The 22,579-nt window shown below is 39.9% G+C and overlaps 1 protein-coding gene across 1 annotated transcript in view; it reads right to left on the bottom strand.

Moving 5' to 3' along the window:
- Window positions 1-22,579, bottom strand: part of LOC118809256 (inactive ubiquitin carboxyl-terminal hydrolase 54-like) — a 131,595-nt gene that overhangs the window by 13,791 nt on the left and 95,225 nt on the right. Inside the window, exons 5-12 of the mRNA XM_036572394.1 lie at window positions 21,737-21,850; window positions 19,890-19,972; window positions 9,465-9,570; window positions 6,908-7,054; window positions 4,547-4,696; window positions 4,256-4,427; window positions 2,813-2,989; window positions 982-1,594 (exon numbers count right to left, since the gene is read on the bottom strand). Of these exons, the coding sequence (XP_036428287.1) occupies window positions 982-1,594; window positions 2,813-2,989; window positions 4,256-4,427; window positions 4,547-4,696; window positions 6,908-7,054; window positions 9,465-9,570; window positions 19,890-19,972; window positions 21,737-21,850 (1,562 nt within the window). The remainder of the gene's footprint in view (window positions 1-981; window positions 1,595-2,812; window positions 2,990-4,255; window positions 4,428-4,546; window positions 4,697-6,907; window positions 7,055-9,464; window positions 9,571-19,889; window positions 19,973-21,736; window positions 21,851-22,579) is intronic.

Below are 22,579 nucleotides of genomic sequence, written 5' to 3'. Positions count from 1 at the left end.
GCACTTGAAAGCACCATTTTTGTCCTATTAAAGAGGATATATTCTATAGTTTTCTTGCTTTTTATTTCCTGTAGTTGCACTGATTACATTTATGTAGTTTTATGTACCAAAAACAGCCATAATTCATTTTTACAAAACCATCAAAATTAAGGCTGTTTTGGTTGAGGTGACTTTAAAACCAACATATGAAAATGATCTCTGTTACGACTGACGTCCCTGTATTGTGCATAACATAGGGCTGTTATGTGGAAGAGGAATGGGTTGGAGAAAAAAAACAAAGTTATATAATTTTCTGTTTGCTAACAAACACTAGAAGTAAATAGACTTCTGACTCCTTTGACTCGTCTCCTCTGCATGAACTTCACGCAGGCATATGCTCGCCACAAATTACACCCACAATTATTGTTGTATCTTTATATAAAAAACTTAATTTTGAAGTTTCAACCTGAAGATATATGTTTAAAAATAGATACAACAGAAATCATTAATGTAATATAGAGTCTATGTGTCCACATGACATGCGTAAACATGAATGGGAAGACAGATTCTGGGGAAGTCAGAATTCAGTACAACACTGCTGTCTAAAATGGCAGTTTGCTGGGTTTAGCTACTCAGTAAACTTTTGTTCATTTTATAGTTCACAATAAGTCATACAAATAAGCAAAATTTGGACAATAAACATGTCTTGGCTGATCGACTACATTTGGGGAAAGTGGAAAATTGAGTGAATTAAATTTTTTGCCAAACCATTCCTTTAAGTTTGGAATTAAATCCTTCATCATGGTTATGACATCACAACCAAGGCTGTTTTTCAACACAGGCTGTTTTTTGGCTTAATTTCTATGGTACGTTTTAAAACAATGTTTGCATAAAATACTTATTTTAAAGATTCATTCCATTCATTTTTTATTTCAAAACCGTTTTACCACGATATGACCCCATTAACCTAAAGGTAAGCAGTAATGAGCAGGGTGGTGGTACCTGGGTGCACTGGTGCTGGGGTTGTCATTGAGAGGCATGTCCATACTGATGGGACTGTTGCTGTTCCTCTCGCTGCTCTCATAGCCGCTCTCCATCCTCTGAATCAGCCGCGGCTGCTGCTCCGCACCTCTCAGAGCAGGCGGGGCAGCCAGACGCCCCACTCCCAGATTAGACCCATCCCCTGCCCCATCTGTCCCGTTCCCCGCCTGCCCTGCTGTGGGATCCTCTGCTGCTGGCCCTGACACAGCTTCTCCGTGAATCTGTGCTGCTGCGTCCTCTGGCAGCGGGGAGGCACCCAAAGAGCTGTAGCCTCCTGGCCGCTGCCTGTCCCGGCTGAAGATGCTGTCGATGTTCAGGGCTTCTCTCCTGGGCCTCCAAGATGGCCGGTAGCGCCCCCCACTGGAGCTGGACTTTGACTCGCTGCTGGTGCTCTCATCCTCCCAGTCTCTGGCCCGTGCTCCAGCCTCAGACCCCCCCACCCCCGAGCTAGAGGAGGAGGAGAGCGGGCGGCTGTGGATCATGATGCTCACTGTCTCCTTATAGTCCTGTAGCCGTCCTGTGGAAGAGGGCCTCGGTGTGGACATAGGTGTGGACTGCTCTTTCAGGACCTCACCTAAACAAAGAGCGTTAGCATATTTTTATTTTTTTCCTTTTTCTTGTAGATACTCAGAAACACTATTTTCAGTGATATAAAAACAATTGTGTTGCAGATACATGCATACAATTATTCTAATTAAGGATTAAAATAATTATGTGTGATTGTGTTCTTTTGTGTAGTTAATTGCAATTAATTTTAGTTGTCTTATTTGCTCAAATCTGACTCTGAAGAAAGATTTTTCCTGTTAAAACCAGAGCATTTTGTCATAGTTATATGAGTGGACAAAATAAGCTTCATCAGAATGCATTTATTACTTTCAATAATTTAATAACATTATTTTTATCATGAGAATGTTGGATTCACATGAACGGAACACTCACATGAATGGAAAATGAACATTAAAATAAGGTAAATTTAGTTTCCAATCTTCTTCTCTGACAATTAGCATAAGCAGACATAGCAGCCTCTTGTTCTCACACCATAACATTGAGCCTTGTTTCAAGGGGAAGTGGAGTCTTCCACTTTGCTGATGCTCTTGTTAGTTTTTCTCCCATAAGCACTGTCCAGTGTAGCCTGCTGAATTGCTAATATTGATGATTTTGCCACATCAGCAGTGTATTTTGCTTGTAAATGATACTTCAGACTTGATGTTCTGTGGTGATAAATCGAATGGTGATCACCACGGCAGTAGCTGGAAATAACTTTGGTTTTATTAAGAGAGCCGTAATGGAACTTGCCATTTAAAAGCTGTATTTGAAGAGAGGACTACAGCTGCAGAGTCATAACAAGCCATCCATGCCATCAGCTGGGCTTAGTGTTGTTAGTAATTACTGGCGTTAATAATTTGTTCAGTTAAAGTGTTATTAACATGTGACTTTTGACACTAGTAATTCTAATATGATACTAATAAGTCATAGGATTCAAGAACCTTAAACAATGATGACATTTTAGATGTGTCCAGAATTAGATACAAAACTGCAGATGATTCTAAACTGACTGGGAAAGCTGTATAACATCAAGAATGAAATTAACAGTCAGAATTCCACATATTTGAAAAGTGGTAATGTGATCAAATCCCGAGACAGATAACTCGACAAAAATAACTATAATATTATTTAATAACTTCTTACTGTTCCAAAAGAACTTGCAATATTAAATAACATCTAAAATACCACTTGATATTTAGCTTGTGTGTGTGTGGGGGGTGTGTGGGGGGGGGGCTCATAGCGGTACCTGCAGAGTCCATGCTGTTCTGAGAGCCGCTGCTGTCCTGATTACACACCACGGTTCCCTGAGAGTCGGAGGAGAAGTGGGAGGCCATAGACTCATGGTGCGAGCGTGAGTGCTTGTAACTGTAACTGTCTGTGGAAGAATCTGTGCGTGTGTCACTGGAGATAGACGGCTCCCTCCCTGAAGACACAGCAACCACAATGACATTCAGCCACGGACACAGTCACATTGAGACTGACAGAGTTTAAAACAGCTGTTTCAGAAAATTCCTTCTCTATTTTTATACTCCAGCACTATTCAGGCTGGGTTAGTTTTATCTAGGGATGTTCTACAATTTTTGATCACAAATGAGATATGTAATTTAAATCCAATGCAAATCTGCAATGTCTGCAGTTTTATAAGCCTTACAAGTAAGAACTCTGGAGTGAATGACCTTCTGTAATTGGCTGAACCAGGAGATCTCTCATTAATAAGAATTCTTAAGGCCTTTACACACTGAGCAGGATTTATTTGTGCAGTCTATTTTCATGTCAATAAATTAATTTGAACGTGTATAACTGATGATATCTTGCACCGTCTGTTCGATTTGCAGATTTTCGCAGGCAACATGAACTCACTCAAAGAGTTGCCGTTGTTCCTGGTGTTGGCATGGCAACAACCAAGATGTGTTTCTGGAACTATGACTTTTTGACAAACTTTGTCACACATGTTGTTCATCTACAAAAGCAGCTCAATTGAGCTAGACATCCAAGCTGTTCACAAAAAGTACTCAAAGTCTCAGCTCCCAAAAAAGGGGAGAAACTCTTTGGTCTATTTCTACCACTTTTCCAAATGGGAAAGCAGTCTAGTTAAAGAAGCAAATAAGTTTTTTTTTTTTATTTCTCATTGCATAAACAACAGGGTGAAATAAAAAAAAAACTGTTTTGATGCAGAAAAATCCAAATTGATAATGCATTTTTGCATCAATTGCTTCACGTTTGGCAAGTAACAGCCTTTAAAATTGGTCTTGTGGTAATGTACTAACAAAACCTGCTAGAAACAGCTTCCATATAGTTATTGTTATTGACTGTGGTGCCTGTTGAATAACGCTGACAGGCACTACTGTCACATTCAGACTACCTTTTACTTCAAGCTATCTGTGGGAATTTAAGGAAATTTAACCCTTCATGCTCCACTCACAAATGTGGTTTTTCTTAGCATTCATTGTGAGGATGAACAAGCTTTACAAAACCTTTGCAAAAATCCCAGTTCTTTAGTTTGAATATAATTTTTCCCAATGCTCTGTAAAGCATGTCCAACAGATAAAAGCATTCCATTATAAACCAGGCAGCCAAACCCCTAAAAATTAAAAATAAAACAGATCTCTTCTTTGTCTTTCTCATGTTTATCTCATTCACTCAGTTCCCCTCTTTTTCCAGTGCGCACCCCCCACAATCTTTCTCATACCAGAGTCTTCACTGTCGTAGCCTGCCTTGCTGCAATGGTGCAGGTCCAGCTGAGCTGAGGGCACATCCTGTGATGACACAGGTGTCCCCCGGGGGTCAGCATAGAGTAGCAGCAGCGGCTGGTAGTGGCCCTTAATACAGCGTGACACCACGTCCTTCCACTTGGGTCCAATCTGTCAAGAGTAAACAGACACACACAGCATTGAAAACACATCAATTACCTTCTCTTTAGTGAAGAGCGGGACTACCGCAGAAGAATAAATGCCGCTTAATCCGCAGTGTCTGCCGTCACCTCTTTGACGTGTGCGTCATCGAAGTACATCCACTTGCGTATCTTGGTTTGGAAGAAGAAGGTGGAGTAGTGTTTGCCGTAGTAACACACCATGCCCACCAGGTAGAGCTCTGATTGCTTGGCCCGGTCGTCTGTCACTCTGTAGAACAGCTGGGGGGCGGGAAATGCGAGAGAGGTTTGGCAGTAAGAGCCAATCGAATAGTCCATGACATAAGCGGACAGTTTACCACTAAGACGTATGGAGCCGCCCACACTGTACTGCAGTGAGAGACTAAATCATCAGGGAATATACTGACTCATCAGCACTGGTGGAGGGCGTCCTGACTTATACGATCACAGTGACAGTTTAATGAATACACTCCACATAGCAATACATCCATAAAAGTCACATGACTGAGGCTGAATGTTTATAAAATGTAATCTTCCAAGCAGGGTCCTTGTAGAGCACACATGAACGCTAGTGCAGTGGCAAGGTCCACTGCAGCAATGAGTATTCTCTAGGACTTTCAGACCCTGTTCATCAAAAGTTTGGGGACATCTTGTCTTCTTTTGAAATTTTCTCATTGATACCTTTCAGTTAACTAAGAAAAATACCAGTCAACATGAAATAGCTATTTAATTATAGTTTGGGAAATACTCAATATTCATCAAACTACACACTTAAAAAAATGGTAATTGAAGTGGTCTTCAGTAAAGGCAATGATTCTATATAGAACCATCAGATTTACATAGAACCATTTCATGCTTAAATTAACCTTTGCGTGGTGAAATTTTAAGCAGCATATACATGGAATGCACAGTGACAGGACACAGCATAGTGATTTGTCCATTTTTCACTCATATTTTTCAGATAATTTACATCAGGCAGAATAGGTCAATGTTTTATAATGTGGCAAGAGACAGCAATAAACACATAACTGACACATCAAACTGCCGACTTCTCTGCTCTCTCATTTTGGATTAACTTTATGTGACTGAGCTGAGTGGCAACCAATCAGATAGCTGATACATGGTGCTTTAACTGACTGTGTCACACCCATAGTCACATGTGAAAGCACATTGAGCGGGCAATGTAATGGCTGAAAAAAAACTATTGTATTCAAAATGGAAGACATTATTACATTCGAATATTTTGGAATATAAACTTAAAAACAATACTAGGTTGCTTTGGGGTACTAAAATAGCCTACAACTCTATACACTTTTCAGCTGGGCACTTCAAGCTGCTTGAGTTTTAGTGACAAGACCCCTAAGGCAGCCCATAAGTGAAGCAACTCGGCTCGTTATAATGAAAATCCATTATTATATTATATTATACATACATACATACATACATACATACATCATCTAAACCGCTTATCCTTCCGGGTCGCGGTGGGGTGCTGGAGCCTATCCCAGCTGTCATTGGGCGGAAGGCAGGATACACCCTGGACAGGTCGCCAGTCCATCGCAGGGCAGACAGACAGACATACACAGTCACACCTAGGGGCAATTTAGCACGTCCAATTGGCCTGAATGCATGTTTTAGGACTGTGGGAGGAAACCGGAGTACCCGGAGGAAACCCACACAGACACGGGGAGAACATGCAAACTCCACACAGAAATGACCCCGGTTGCCCAGCCAGGAATCGAACCCAGGCCATTCTTGCTGTGAGGCGACAGCGCTACCCACTGCGCCACCGTGCCGCCCATATTATATTATATCATATTATATTATATTATATTATATACATATTTTTTACTATCAAATTATTTTTACAGTTGTTTATTTTTAAAATTGTTTATTTTTTTTACATTTTTATATTAGTAGTTGTAGTTAAACACTCCTGAAATCTGGGAATGCTGCAACTCCCTTAGCACTCAGACTTCCTATGTACCTGCAAAATTTAGTTTTCCTCAAAATAAACCTGATTAGTCTTTAGAGATTCATGCCTGCACTGACTCTAACTAGAACTGTTCTATTTTAGACATTGTTCACACTATACTGAGTTGTTTACATATTCACATAAGCATGTCATCATGATCTTAGGGATCTCTTAGGCAGTGTTTTCTTGCCACTGTCGCCCTCGAGTCTCTAACCTGGATTTCTGTAAGGCTGCTTTGTAACAACACCCATTATGTAAAGTGCTTTACAAACAAATTTCAATTGATTTGAATATACATGTGTTAAGTTACTTAAAACTAACTTTGACAACATGTAAATTTACATTAAGAACCTTTTGAAAAGCTTGGTGTTCCAAAAAACCTTTGATGGATATTGTAGGTAAGAAAATGTCATAGAGGCTCATGATTACTAAGTAGACAAGCTGTTCAGGGAGAACAGAGGATCATGTATATATGTAGATGTGTATGTGTGTCTTACATCCCCCAGACGCAGACAGGTGCCCAGACTATGGATGACGTCCTCGGCCAGGTCCGAGTGGTCTGAGTCCCAAACCAGGCCGATGCTGATGATTTCAGGAGAATTCATCAGAACCCGGCGGATTCGCAACATTTCTCCACAGTTACTCTGAGAAGCACAGAGGAGTCATTCAGTGTGTGTGTGTGTGTGTGTGTTTATGTCAGAACAAAGAAACAGTGAGAAGGTATAGGTTAACTCTGCCAATGTGCATATGTGCTTGAAAGAGCGCAGGAAAGAGAGAAAGAAAGTCTTTAGAAAGGGCTTGTGTGCTCCAGCAATGCCTTATGTTCAGCACCCAATGTTCTCGCAGCTTTCTTTGAGTCATCACCCACCACCGAGCATCTTGGCAATGGCAGTGCGGAAGCAGGAGGAGAAAACCCTGGCGGTCAGTGCCACTGCCAGCCTGACCCCTGCCCACCCCAAACACTGCTTTTGTGCAGTGGAGAGAGAGCATAGGCAGCAGGCTGGCACCAGAACCGAGCAGGAAGGGATTAGACAAAGAGCACTGTTCTCAAAACTCAGCCACAGAGCATCTCTCTCTCTCTCTCTCTCTCTCTCTCTCACACTGTTTCTCTCCTCATAAGAGAGTAACATAGCCTAAAACCATCCTCAGATAAAATATTTGTTTTTTTTCAGTAGGATACTAAATCACATAGAAGTAAAAGTAGCCTAGTTAAAAAGTACCAGGTACCAAAAAAAAAATTCAGTGTAAACTCCAAAAAATGTGCAGTGAAACTTCATAGTACACCTGCAGCATCTATTAGCATACACACTTAAACAAAGGAAAGGTTCAGAAATGGTAGTTGGCTTAGCTGTACAGTTCCAGGAATAGGTTTAATTGGTACAGAGACTGCTATCTTTATACTCCCACTTATTCATTTTACATTGTAAGAGAGGCGATTCCTCTCTTTTTAGGACCTGTTGAGTTTAAAATGAAATAATAAAGCTCAAAAGTAAAACAAGGAGCAATAGCAAAGCGGTCCAGGTGCTGAACACCAACTGGAAAGAATGAAATCAAGCACTAAAAAAGTGCTTTATTAGTAACTAGTAGTGTGAATGTGGGACTAATGAGACTAGGTACAAAGTAAAATACCTTTCAAGCATACTTAAGTATATTTAAGTAAAAGTATTATCCATTGAAAATAGACTATAGCACTGCAGACAAGTCAGAGACCACCTTCATTTTTTAAAATTTCAGTCAAAATGGCCATGAAGTACAAGTTATTCATTTCCTCTGGAGATATTTATGTGTGATTAGCTATGAAATAATCCACTTGCATAAAGACGAGTAAGTCTAAGGAAAATAACTAAAAAAACTTGAAAGTTAAAAAGTATATATATTAAGATATAAGATAATGGAGGAAATGGGACTCCTAACAATCATGCGGGACCTAGTAGAAACGTCTTCTCACAGTACGACGAACAGAAAAACGTGGGTTTTTTCTAATGCAAAGCAAGAGTGGAGTTTGATTTTCTCCCCTTTCTCAAAGATGAAATCTTTAAGTGACAGGAGAAAATCAAGCTCCACTCCTGCTTTACAACAGAAAAAAACCCCAAAGGTGTTTCTGTCCATCCTTCTACTGTGAGAAGACAACTCAATACTATGATTCTGAAAGGATGTGTAGCTGTCAAGAAGCTGTTACTAAGAAAATGAAACAGAAAGGCAGAAAAAATTGCAAATCAAACAAAGAAGCTGCTGGTGTTCTCAGAACAATGGACTCATTACCTCAGCGTTCAGACGTCAGCATCATTGAATGTTTTTGGGATTACTTGGATTGTGTAAAGCAGAAAATGCAAGCAACTCCTAATACAGAACTTTAGAGGTGTGGAATAAGATCCACTCTTTGAAAACTGAAAGTAAGTCTCCCAAAAACATTTGATATTATGTTTAATTGTTTGAGGCTTCTGTGTGGCTCTCTGTTAAATGTCCAGTGCCAAAAAATGTGTTACTTGTTCTTAATGGCCATTTCAAGGGACAAACATCCAGTGTTTCATTACCCAGCAGCCTTGACGTGAGTTCCTGAGTTCTGTCATGCAGAGTGCCAGCGATCCACAGAAACAGAGCTCAACTCTGGCTCAGGCTTCTCCTCAGCACTGCTATAGAGCTCTGCTCGTTTTCATTTCAGTTACACAGGGGATCAATTCAGGACACCAGTTCCAGCAGTTACACAAGTAATTATCACTGAAACTGAACTGAATTTCATCTCAGGATCTATACTAATCCAGCAGAGATTGGCTGTGAGTGAAATTGTAGAATAACACTGACAGCAGAAAAGTGCCCTTTTTTTCATGCTGTGTTTGTCTGAAGCTAGCAGCATCATGTGGAGCAGAGAGCAGCGTGGACAATGGGCTGGTCAGCAGGACTGGGCAGTTTCCACAGCCAGCTACTTCTCTGAACACAAGCAAAAAGGAGCCTTTGTGCCTCCAGTAAGAGGTGTGAAGGGTGAAGTAATTGCTTGTATAAGAGATTGTGTGTGTGTGTGTGTGTGTGTGTGTGTATGTGTACGCGCATGCTCACCGGGCAGTTGCGCAGGTCTCCCATAGTGCTGGCATTGCGGAGAAGCTCCCCGAACATGTCCGGTGTGGGCTTCTCCCTGCACTCCAGCATCCGCACAGCCTGGTTACTGCAGCAGAGGAACAGAGACACACACGTGTCCTCAAGTACCAGCAGCACTAATGAACACACTCCTAAGCACATCATACTTTTTTCACTCCTGCACACACCCTTCAAAAGTTGTAAAGAGTTGCAAAAGTTTGGGCACCCCTGGCCAAACAACATATACTATATGGACAAAAGTATTGGGACACCTACACATTACACCTACAAAAGCTTTTATTACATCCCATTCTAAATCCATAGGCATTAATATGGAGTTGCTCCCCACTTTGCAGCTATAACAGCTTCCACTTACCTGGGAAGCTTTTCTACAAGATTTTGGAGAGTGTCTGTGAGAATAATTGCCCATTTATCCAGAAGAGCATTCGTGAGGTCAGACACTGATGTTGGACGAGAGAGCCTGGTTCACAATCTCCGTTCTAGTTCATCCCAAAGGTTTTCAGTGGGGTTGAGGTCAAGACTCTGTGCGGGCCAGTCAAGTTCTTGCACACCAAACTCACCCAACCATGCCTTTATGGACCTTGCTTTGTGCACTGGGGCTCAGTCATGCTGGAATAGAAAAGGATCTTCCCCAAACATTCCCCACAAATTTGCAAGACTACAATTGTACCAATTGTCTTGGTGTGTTGAAGCATTAAGATTTCCCTTCACTGGAATTAAGAGGTCTAGCCCTGAAAAACAACCCCATAGCATTATCCTCCTCCACCAAACTTTACAGCTGGCACAATGCAGTCAGGCAGATAAAGTTCTCCTGGCATTCGCAAAATCCAGAATTGTCCATCAGACTGCCAGATCGAGAAGTGTGATTCGTCACTCTACAGAATGTGTATCCACTGCTCCAGAGTCCAGTGGTGGCGTGCTTTACACCTCTCCATCTGACACTTGACATTGTGCTTGGTGATGTAAGGCTTGCATGCAGCTGCTCAGTCATGGAAACCCAAGCCATGAAGCTCCCGGTGCACAGCTTTTGTGCTGATGTTAATGCCAGAGGAGGCTTGGAACTCTGCAGTTACTGAGTCTACAGAGCATCGGCGAGTTTTATGCACTCTGCAACCCCGCTCTGTAACTTCATCTGGTCTGTCATTTCGTGGCCGAATTGCTGTGGTTTCTAAAAGCTTCCACTTTTCAATAATACTGCTCACAGGTGATCGTGGAATATCTAGGAGGGAAGAATTTTTGCGAACTGACTTGTGGCAACGGTGGCATCCTATTACAGTACCATGCTTGAGTTCAGTGAGCTCATTAGAATGACTGATTATTTCACAAATCTGTGTAAAGGCAGACCGCATGGACAGGTGCTTGATTTTATACACCTGTGGCAATGGGACTAAACGAAACACCTGAATTCAGTGATTAAGAGGTGTGTCCCAATACTTTTGTCCATATAGTGTATTTTGTTGATTTCTGAAGTGAAAAGAAGAAAACACAACCTCTGAAGCAAATTATTTTTTTAAAATACCATTTTTGTGCAAATGTTTGTGCACAATTATCAAAGTGTATTCGATAAAAAAAAAAGTTCGAAAGTTTGGAAACCCTGCTAACTCAGACCTTCGTCAGATATAAAAATGCTTAAAAATGCTTTTTGTGGCCCACTAGGAGTCTTTCTGTTCTTGTTTGAGGAAATTTCACCTTTTCTTCTTAGCAGAAAGCTTGGAGTTCTGCAACACTCTTGGGCCATCTTGCAAACACAACAATTTTAAGATCTATCTACCCCTAGATTTACAAAGATGTTCAAGTAAAGAGACTGAGATTACCAGTCCAAAAGCTTCAGCAAAATAAATCAGGGTAGCATGGTCTTTATGTGACAGTGACATGTCTGTATTAATAACTCTAGACATTATAAGGGTTCTCATGAGCATAATTAATAATATTAATACTTAATTATTAGTGTATGAGAATACAGTGAAGGAATACTCGTTTTCACAAGTCATTTCAACCTTTTATAGCTTTTATTGATCACAGCACAGCTGTGTTCTCCAGTGATAGGACAGCACCAATTACTACTGAATAAATCTTCCTGATCATATTGTCAGAGCAGGAATGCCCACTGAGGAGAACTGAATAAAGTCGGTTTAAACGGATCTAATAAATGTGTCAGACTTAACTTCATGTCTGTATAAAGTGCTTGTTCTCAGCAGATTAGTATTCCCTGAAAGGCATGAGAGGCCATGCTTCATCTATAATCCATCTCCACATTACCTGCAGTAGGATGGGAGCCGCAGGCCTTCGCTGAAACCACTGCTTTTTAGTGGCTAATGTTTCTCTAAGCATTGCAAGATAGCATTTCTCAACAATTTAGAAGCATATCTCCAGTACTGGCCCGGCTGTCAGCATGTCCTGATGAGTGGGGGAAATGTGCCGAGACAGGCCCCTAAGGGCTCAACAACATCTGCACACACACACACATACATACAGATGAATGTTCATGCTGGCTCCAGTCACTCAGACAGGTCAAACACTGCTGTCTCTGTCCTAAATTACCTATTGTGATGGTACTCACAGGAGAATTACCAATTAACCCTGAAAATGAGAGAATACACTGATACACTGGCCTTCTGTTGAGTAAAAAGTCCTAATCAGTCATAATATATGCCAACACTGAAATCTTCAGTCAATAGGTCCACTAAAAATAAATTGTCATGGAAACATTTACTGAAACAAGGACACCCTGTGTCCGTGATGTGAAGCACTACTCCTATGAAGTAACAAATGCTAGACTGCTAACAGCACCCCTTTGTGTTTTGCGTCTAAAAAATTAACCACGGAGGTTCTTTGGCATACAGAACACAATGTATGTTGAAACTCAACAAGTTAACTGTGTTGTCTTTAAGTAAACTTGATTACCGTCAGTTTTGCCTAAATCATAGGACCTTTGACATGAGGGATTTTTAATAATTAACCAATTAAACATTAGCCAACAAATACATTAATGTTTGACCAATGCTTTCATGTTAAAAAGTTCAGCTAAATAATTGATATTTGAAGAGACGTAAACATGAGGGCGCAGGAATGCAATTGGTTCTGGTAGCCCTAATTAATGATGCACAACTCTGGGTTTCCTGAAGTAGACTTTCTGAAGGTTTTCAGAAGTTGATAATGGGATACAGCAAAGATTAAACCATCCTAAATGCAGTTACAGTTTTTAAATAGCTACAGATTACAGAGATATGATTAAAGTCCATGCTTTTCGACTTTCAGAGTCACTACCCAAGAGCCGACCCGACTTACAGATGTGTTGAGTTGAACGCTGACCCTTGCTCATGTAGATATGTTGGTATTTTTCAACAAAAATGATTAGGATTTTTAGCCACATGACACACTGCTAAGGTAGGCTAAAGATGACTCTTGCTGCTTCTGTTGATTGTAGCCTTACAGCACGCAAAGGTGTTTGTTAGCTAATGGTTAGCCTATGCAGTTAGTCTCAGGAAAACGATTAAAAGCTGCGAGCAGGCGACTTAATGTTGACTGTTGCTTAAACTATGCATATAAGGCTCCCGGGTGCCGCAACCGTCTAAGCATTGGTCCTATCATCAGGAGATCACGAGTTTGATCCCTGGTGATGCTACAGCCACCCGTAGTCGGGAGTCCAAGAGAGCACAATTGGCCTTGCTCTCTCTGGGTGAGTAGGATGGCCCCACTTCTCCCCCATCACTCAACGCGATGCTAGTCAGTTAGCTGATGTAACAGATCTGGCAGTTGGTGCTTTCCTCCGAGCGAGTTTGGCTGTCCAATGATGTTGCGTGAGCGGCAGTTTGAAAAGATGCAGTGGTGCTTCACAGGACTCGGAGGAAGCCTGTGTTAGCCTTCACCCTCCAGTATCTAGCGGGTGGAATTGGAGACGACTAAATTGGGGAGAAAATTGGGTAAAAATCAAAAGGATATAAACTTCAATCTGGCCCTGGTCAGGCCGTATGTGTTTGGGCTAATATGTGGTACATGTCAGTAAGTAGATTATGTTATTGTCATAGTAAGTTGTGACTTTATGTGAAATGCTAATGCTAGTTCAAAACAGTATAAAAAACAGCATTTAATGTTTAATGTTTAAACATCATTGTCTTTTTTGTAAATATGCACTCATTTCAAATGTCTGCAACACATTTCAAAAAAGTCTGGGTAAAAGTCTGTTTACCAAAATTTAATAATCGCAGAGACTGAACACAAAAAGAGTTCTGAAAGTCTTATCGCTCCTGTCCCAACTTTTTTGGAATGTGTTGCAGGCATCAGTTTCAAAATGAGCATATTTACAAAAAATAATCAAGTTGATGAGATAAAATGTTCAATGTTCTTGTCATTGTACTGTTTTTGTCCAAATAATGGTCAACGCAGATTTATAAATCACTGCTTGCTGTTTTTATTTACATTTTATTTACTGTCGCAATTTTTTTTGGAATTGGGTTTGTAAAGTGCAGTGCTGTGTTTGATGTTTTCATGAGTCATAATAACGTATCTTATCAGTCAAAAGTATTCGCCAAAATTCACATCTCTACTTGACACTGAATTAAATGGGATTTATTTCTGTTTTACTAAAATAGGACTGAACAGAAATGTGGTATTATTAAATTACATTCATACTACTACTTTTTTTGATATCGTAAGATTTAATGTTGCATGTAATTCATTTCAGATTCAATCTCAAGGAAAATGTTGTCTATCATCAAGTATGGGTGGCATCATTTCAGGTCACCTCCCAATTCCATTCCTATCTGTAACTCCAGATGCTAAAATGGACACACTCTGGAGTGCAAATCTGGGGATTATGAGCATTCACAGGGTGAAACACAGGGGCAATCAGGAATTATTTATGAATCGTGTGATGCAAAATGAAAAATGGCTGATCCATCCTGTTGTCCTCACTGCTCCGCATATGCATTGTAATTTCCTTTAATAGCTCCACCATTTGAGGAGGCAAAAGAGGCAGTTTGTATCTTTCACTGTGTGAAATGTGGTGGCAATTGCAACTGATTTAAGTTCCGTGAGTGAGTGTGACAAATAATGTTCACTGTTTTCTACACTGCTTCTTACCTCACTCAGCACTTCTCCACATTTGGGCCATCACGCTTTAACAGCCTCATCAGTCTAAATGCTGAAATGTCTGTTCTTTCATTCTTCCACAGTGGACATGGCGTATGAAATCTTATTTAGTATTTAGTTATTGAACAGCAAACTGCAACTTTCTCTACATGTCCTTGACTTTCTGTTGTGTGACCATGTCTAACGCTCCTATTTTTATTCACCTTATATAAGCTTAGGGTCCACACAGTGGCCATAAAAAGTATTTGGACATTGATGCCATACTTAAAAATGTATTGAGTTTATTGTGTTGGGAAAAAATGTCAAAAAACAATATTTATTTTTAGAAGACAGCTGGTGTGTTTCAGATCCAACCATTTCTTTGCAGACTTCTGCAGTACAGTACTGAGTGTCTTTGTACAGTACTGAGTTCATGATCCCATCAATACGCATGAGCTGAAGTATGCTAATGGTGTTTTTTTGTTTTTTTGTTTTTTTGTTAAACATTTTATTAAGTAACCTATAGGACTTTATTAAAGTTTACCAGTGGCTAAATGGAAAAGTGTCTAAATACTTTCTTGGGATCACTGTATGTAGGCCCAGATTTCATTCTTCACTCTCACAGCCGCATAACGTGCATATCAGCTTTATGGTAGTTGCTAAATAATAAGTCTTAAGATTAAGAACTGAATAACCTGCACTTTAACCCTTTCAGAAGTTCTGATCTCCAACATTCCCCCCAGAGCAAGATCTTTCAGCATGCATTAGCTGCGGTCCTAAAATGTGATTCTTAAGTAGCATCTGCTCCATGTAATCTACAGAACAGTATGTACACATGAGGCTACACATGAACAATATCAGATCACGGATCCTGTGGTAATATTTTTGGTAGTGTTTTTTTGGTATTTGGTATTTTTATTAAATGTTTTTTGCACATCATGACTACTGATACTTTTATTAAATGGAATTCACCAATATACATCGTTCTGTAATGAAATTTAGAATAAGAAGCCAACATCCGCCTCATTACATATATGCACAGCTGAGAGATATTGCAAATGTCTTAGAAAAAACTATGAAGACATCCAGTGTCCCAAATCACACACTTCTACACTTCACCTTCTACTCTAATGAGTGCACTTCTAATGGTACTGCAATATTTCTAACATACTATTTATTGTGCTAGTATATGTTTTGGGATGCAGCATAAGTAACACAGCAGGAAATCTCAGCCATTTAGATTTCAGCTTTCAATTGTTATCACTACAGCAACAACTGAAACAAATTCAGGGTAGTGCACTCAAATATAATGCACTTTAAAAATGAGTTTTAAACTGAGTATTTAAAAAATGTTTTACTGCCTTTGCAAAAGTTGGTTATGGCTTTGTTATCTCATTACTGGAATACTATGAATAGTCACAGAAATTGTGCATGCAGTGACATAGTAAAGTTATCCTATGTTAATTATATCTACTATGGCAGCATCAACATACTCACTGCCAGACTAAGTTTGAGTTGGTGGCTCTTGGGGCCATTTGTATTAGGTTAAGTTAGTTAAACTTTGGCTAGCCTGCTGCACAATATGTATCTAACACTGCATTTACACTGCCAAAACTGGTGCAATATAAAGGGGAATTCCAGCACATTTTCCAAATTTCAGCATAATTATAGGGTTAAGATCAAAGTCATTCAGGGGGGTTTGAGGTAAAATGTTCCATTCTAGAGAAACTTAATAAGTCAGAGTTGTTCACAGTAGTGGTGATAGGAACCAGACGTCTAAAGCATTTAACGCCTCTAAAAGCTCCATCACAGAAAGTTACTACATGATATGGTTATGAATACACTGCCTGATGTCTAAGACATCTATTCTTGGTGGAGAAGTACATGCAGGGCACTGTAAGGCAAAACAGTCTCCAAAGAAAATATATTTGTTTCAGATTTACCACTATTTTATCAACATCAACATTACACATTAAAGCTCAGAAGACATAAGTAGTTTCACTGGCTGCTTTGGATAGCAAATAAAATGGCTTTATTTGAGTTGTAGACATTGCGGCCCCTGGTTACTGTCACCACCAACGTAAACAAAAATCTAACTCGGTGAGTTTCTCTAGAATGGAGAATTTCACATCAAACCACTTTAAATTACTTTGTTTGCATCTCTATGGTAGAATTTGAAGAATCGGTGAAATTCCCCTTTAGCGGCAACTGATTAAGTCATGCCGCACGCTTGGTACTATCTAGGGACCAGCCACTGCAAATCCCTCCAGTGGGACAGTACTTGTGGAGGGGTTAAAGGGTTAATCAACAAATTCAGGCATCATTTTCTAAGGCCTAAAAATGCAGGCAATGCACTGACTAATACACTGTAAGCAAGCATAGTTTAGCAGATTTCATTTAGTTAAGTAACACCAAAAAAGGAGTTGAGACTTGTGCAAAGTCTTTGCTTTCTGGCGCATGTGTATGTGTGTGTGTGTGTTTATGTGTGTTTGGCCATTTTAAGTCTCCTGTGTGAGCGCCACAGGCAGGAAGCAGGGGGACAGACATCTAGCACACAGGAGGGAGGGAACACTCTGTACTATCACTTACTGCCACACACACACGTGGCCAGCCATGCAATCTCCTGCAGTGTGTGTGTGTCTGTGGTTTGTGTTTGTTGAGGAGGGTGGGCTAGATATAGAAAGGTAGAGGTATGAGTGTGTGTGTGTGTGTGTGTGTGTGTGTATGGAGGTGTATGCTGGGGTGTTTGTGATTGTGCTGCAAATCAAACTCAAAGCAAAGCACAAATCAGGCACCTCTACTGCCCACCATGCTTGGAAGACTGCAATGAATGTATTTTGCTGCTCAAGTCTGTCACAGAGGTTAAAAGATGGGATTCTCCAATAAAAGGCTTTTATAGCCTCTCTGAATAGCCCCCTTGATGTTTTTCACGTGATTCAGACTTTTGAGCCCTGTCATCGATGGTGAGGACACTTGGATGAATATATAGATTTCAGTGCTTAACTAGCTTTACTGAAGCAAGGCACTCAACATCGAGAGCAGGGTCAACATCTAGTGTTGTTTACCATTGCGGAACAGCAAACAAGGATCATCCACAGCTACACTCTTATAAATAAAGGTTCTTGGAAGAACGGTTCTAGGAAAAACTTTTAACTGGTATAGAGTCTTTATATTAAGTGGAGCTTTTTTAACTTGAAAACTGTTTTTTCCGCTTGCACATCTCATATACAACTATGACTGAAAGGTACTTTTTGGAACCAAAACTGGTTCTTCTATGGCAATTTTTATGGCACCTTTATCACTTTTTCTATGTTAAGGAATATATATATATATATATATATATATACACACATGACAGTATACTAGAGCCTCTCCTTGATGTCCAACAGAATGGATACAACTGAGGGACTGGGTCAGTCACTCTGTGGGGAACACTGTGCATGTCCTCTCACTGACCACCGTCCAAGGACTCTGGAAACAATGGTCCACTTTTTGAAACAGGGGGCAGGGTCAGATCCTGTATTAGCAGGCATACAGCACAAATGAGTGGCTCTGCATTCCAAGATAGCTGATAAATGAAAATGGCTTATTTTAACACCTGCATGGAGGGCCCTTAGAGGAGTCCCTTAACGGCCGTTGATTAAGTCAAGCAGCGAGCTCTCACCAGGAAATTTATGGTGTGGGTGTGTGCACATATCATACAAAACGGCACTGCCTCAGCAGGTCTGTGGAAGTCCGAGCTAATGCCATAATGGCAGCTAGCAGTATAGCTATAGCATTTGAGAGTGCAGGACCAGCACTGACACAGGGGGGATTACTGGTGGCAAAGGAAGGGGGATGATGCTCCCTCAGTTGGAATGCTCTGTCCCCTTACATTTTGTTCTGCACAGTAGCCTACTAGTTAAACTGTATTTGTGGGTTTTGCTATGTGCTATCATTTTCAGTTTGGTTCATTTTCTGTTGATGTATTGAACGCTTGTCGTAAGTTTTGAGCTCATGTTACTGTTTGGTTAAATGTTTTAATTATAGCCTTGTTGTCACTTTTTACAGTTTATATCTTATAACTATACAATAATCAACAAGCCACTAATGTCACCCCGAGTGTGTCTCTTATGGGTGTGTTTTAGCCCTCTCTTGTTGTCTCTTGCACAATGCACAACTACTGTTTATTTGCTGTACTTAAAATGTATGATAGAAATACATCCCCAATCTCCAAAATAGTAACTTTACAAGAGAAGGCAAAAACAATTACCTTTTAATGTAAGTCGATGTAAAGAGATTTTATTCCAAGTGCTTTTAGAGCATTTCTATTAATCCATTCATCATGAAATTGTTACACAACATAAAGGACAGCTGGTGTGTTAAAATGATGTAGAAAAATAAAAATTGACAAAAATGGAGATAAATGGTTTTCTTTGGACAGCTGGCGATATGTATACACACACTTTCTAAGCCGCTTGTCCTTCCTGGTCCCTAAACTTAGCAGAAAATGCCATATATAAGTTTGTTTACTGAAGAGGATTTAAATTTGTTTTCACTTAGGAAATCAACCAAATGTAATTTGACCTGGGGAGCCCAAACTTTTGCATCTCTTTAACATGCTGGTGTATGAGTGAAGTGTATGAAGTGCATTTGGTAAAGCTGTCATCAAATGATCGACTATAAAAAAATCTATATCTCCATTTGCCTATTGGGCGAAGGGGTAGTTGTGTTCCTTCATCAGTTTCTTGTGCCCCTTTGCCTAATTAATCATGCCACTGGGACTGAGCACAAGCGAAGTGTAGTGAGTGAGTGAGCAAGTGAGTGAATATGTGTGTAGGACTGAGTGAGTATGTAGGCAAGTGTGTTGATAAGAGAGTTCTTCCAGCAGGCTTTCTTTACATTACTCTACTGCATGTCTCTCACAGCTCTGACATGTGCAATGAAAGTTAATAACATATGATTCAGAGCCCCATCTCATTTCTGGATGCGTGCCAGATATCTGACCAGGGTTCTCTTCCTCCACCCTCCCTTCACAGTCCAGCTTCTGTCCAAAACGTCCATCCTTTCTACCCCACAGCTTTCACTCCCACTCCACCGACAAAAAAGCAGCCATAATGTGCCATTTCTTCAATCTGCACAGTTCACCTGCGCTGCACACGTCTACACATGGGTCATCGTGAACAGTGACAGACCCAATCATTTCTGCTGCACATGCTAAATTGAACCAGTAACAGTGAAATGCGGCTCCCGCTGGAATGACCTGCTGTGCGAGTGAGTGAGTGAGTGGGCATGTGGGTGTATGTGACTGGGCTGAAAGCACAGTGCTCCACTTACCAGAGAGACGTGGTGGAGATGTAATGTACCATCTGAATGAAGGGGAGAGGGTCCGACGTAGCTCCACAACTGTTACACACACACTGCAGGACAGCAGAGAAATGAACAATCACATACAAACTTAAGGGCACATCTTCAATATGTTTATACAGGGAACATAATTATACCACATTCCATTGAAGTTTATTTTTTTAAGCTGTATTGATTCCATGCAGCCTGTGTTGACTTTCGCCTTTTTCTATTTAAAATGTTAGGCTTATAAAAAGGCACTAATATGTCCCTTTACTCTGGGAAAGTGAATACAGTGTACCTTTAAACCTCAATTAAGGTGCACAATTGGACCTTAAGACCACTGCTGTACCTTTGAGGGTACAGCAACATGTTTGTACCTTGGAGAACAAAACTTTGTGGACAAAACGGTCTTGAATATTCATTTGAATTTTGAAGATGACACAGATGTACAGTTGCATGCAAAAGTTTTAACACTGTCAGTCAAATTACATGTTTTGTTGAATTTCTAAGTGAGTCTACAGAGAACATACTTAATAATCACATTTTTCAGCAAATTAGAATTATTTGTAAATTTTATTTACAGACATACTGAAAAATAAAAAAAATGTTTGTTCTCTGTAGAGGACGTGTACTTTTTTTTACTAATTTTGCATATGATTGTGTATGGTCACTGTCATGTCAAATCCAGTAATATTTTTCTATTCTTTAAGCATTTAAAAAAGGAAAATTCCCTTTACATTGTAACCAATAGAATTTTTCCGAAATTACTTCCAAAAAAGTTTCTTCACATTAATTTACATAACGTTTCTTCTCTTGTAAAGCTAAAATTTTGAAGATGTTTTGTTACATCAGTGATAATATACAGTCACATGTAGTATAAGTATAAGAGTAAGTTTGGAATTAAATCTTGAACTCCAGACTGCTTTCTTCTCCATACACAGTCTGCTAGAACATTTAATTTCCACAATAAACTTGCGATATTTAACTACAGCTTTTCACCAGTCAATCAGACTTGTTGCAGACACAAGACAGCATGTGTTGTCATGTGTCTTGTTTGATTCTTAGGGGAACTGTTTTTAGAGGTTCTCCTCTGCGATTTTATTTCTGTGCAGATAGGTTTTTTTCCTCTTCTCCTTTGAAGAAATTACAGGTTGAAGTATATACTATTTGGAAAAATTCTGTGCAGATTTTAAACTTTAAACAATACTTGTTTGTAAGTAGGAAGAGGTGCTTTCAAGAACAGGTATTTTATTATGATTTAAATTTCCAGGCTTATTTCATACTAAGGCTTAATATTCAGTAACTACGGGAACTTCAATGCAAACTGGTTAAGCTATTCTTACGTGATAGACGTGTGTTGGGCCCGGCGGCAAGCCCTGACCATTTAAGGGCGTAAATTTTGGCAGTTTTTGCCATTTCAGAATTTGGAAGTGCAGTCTCTATCCTGTCTACACAGTATGTAATGTTATTCTTAAATTAATTCTTTACATAACTGTATTGGTAATGTAATTATTAGGTAATTAGATTTCCAGTTATCAGGTTAACTCTTAGAGGTCTAAAGACATTATTGTCACTTTGCTATAAATACAGCCATACATCTTTATATTGGGTCGTTACTATGTACAAGATGTACAAACACACAGGAAAACAATAATAACTACATACTTGTAAAAGTTAAACTGATGACTGGATTTCTAAACCCATCTTCACAAGCATATGATTCCAAAGAGATGTGTTTCACCACTTCCTATCACAGAGAGCTCATCTGTCGTTAGGAGTCTGCTAAGAAGAGGGAGGAAGAGTAATGAAAGAAGAAACACAGAGCCATTACTGACCTGTTCAAACAGAGTCATGGCGAACTTCTGGTGAGGGATGCAGTGCTTGGCTGTGCAGATGTCCTCTTTAGTCTCATCAGAGATATGGAAGTGGATACGCATCAAGAGGTTCTCCTATAAAGAAAAAGGACATCTGTCATTTCTCTCTGTAGGAGGGTGTGTGTGTGCTTACTGTCTGCCTGAACTGTCAGGGGTCTCTAAGACGTCTAAGATGTTTTGTAATGGGCTGCACATTGTGTGTGTGAGAGAGTTGTGTATCTGTGCATGTCAAGCAAGTTGTGCGGTCTGCTTCGTTTATTCATTTTTCACTGTCAGCACTCACTTCACGTTAATCTGATCAAGGGAAAAGAACACATCTATATTTCATAAGTCATTTTGATTCCCTGGCTGAACAAATTTAAAATCAATCGATCACACTGCTGGTGCCTGACACACCGATACAGCGTGAAGAAAGAAAGAAAGAAAGAAAGAAAGAAAGAAAGAAGAGAAATGGAGAAGGAGAGAGCCAGAAAGAAAGAAAGAAGAGAAATGGAGAAGGAGAGAGCCAGAAAGAAAGAAAGAAAGAAGAGGAAAAGGTGAAGGGGAGACAAAGTAAGAAAGAAAGAAAGAAAGAAAGAAAGAAAGAAAGAAAGGCAGAATAAATGACAGAAAGAAAGCAAATGAAGACAGAGAAGAAAGCAAGAACGACAGTAAGAAAGAAAGAATGAAAGAAAGAAATGATGGAAAAGGAGAAGGGGAAAGAAAGAAAGAAAGAAAGAAAGAAGGGAAACTGAGAAGGACAGAGAGAAAGAAAGAAGAAAAGAGGAAAAGGAAAAGGGGAGAGAACTTAAGAAAGACAGAAAG

This window comes from Colossoma macropomum, unplaced genomic scaffold (genome assembly GCF_904425465.1).
Source record: "Colossoma macropomum unplaced genomic scaffold, Colossoma_macropomum, whole genome shotgun sequence".
In the NCBI taxonomy this organism is placed as follows: Eukaryota; Metazoa; Chordata; class Actinopteri; order Characiformes; family Serrasalmidae; genus Colossoma; species Colossoma macropomum.
Note: the sequence above shows the minus strand (reverse complement) of the source record. Positions and strands in the feature narration are given on the sequence as shown.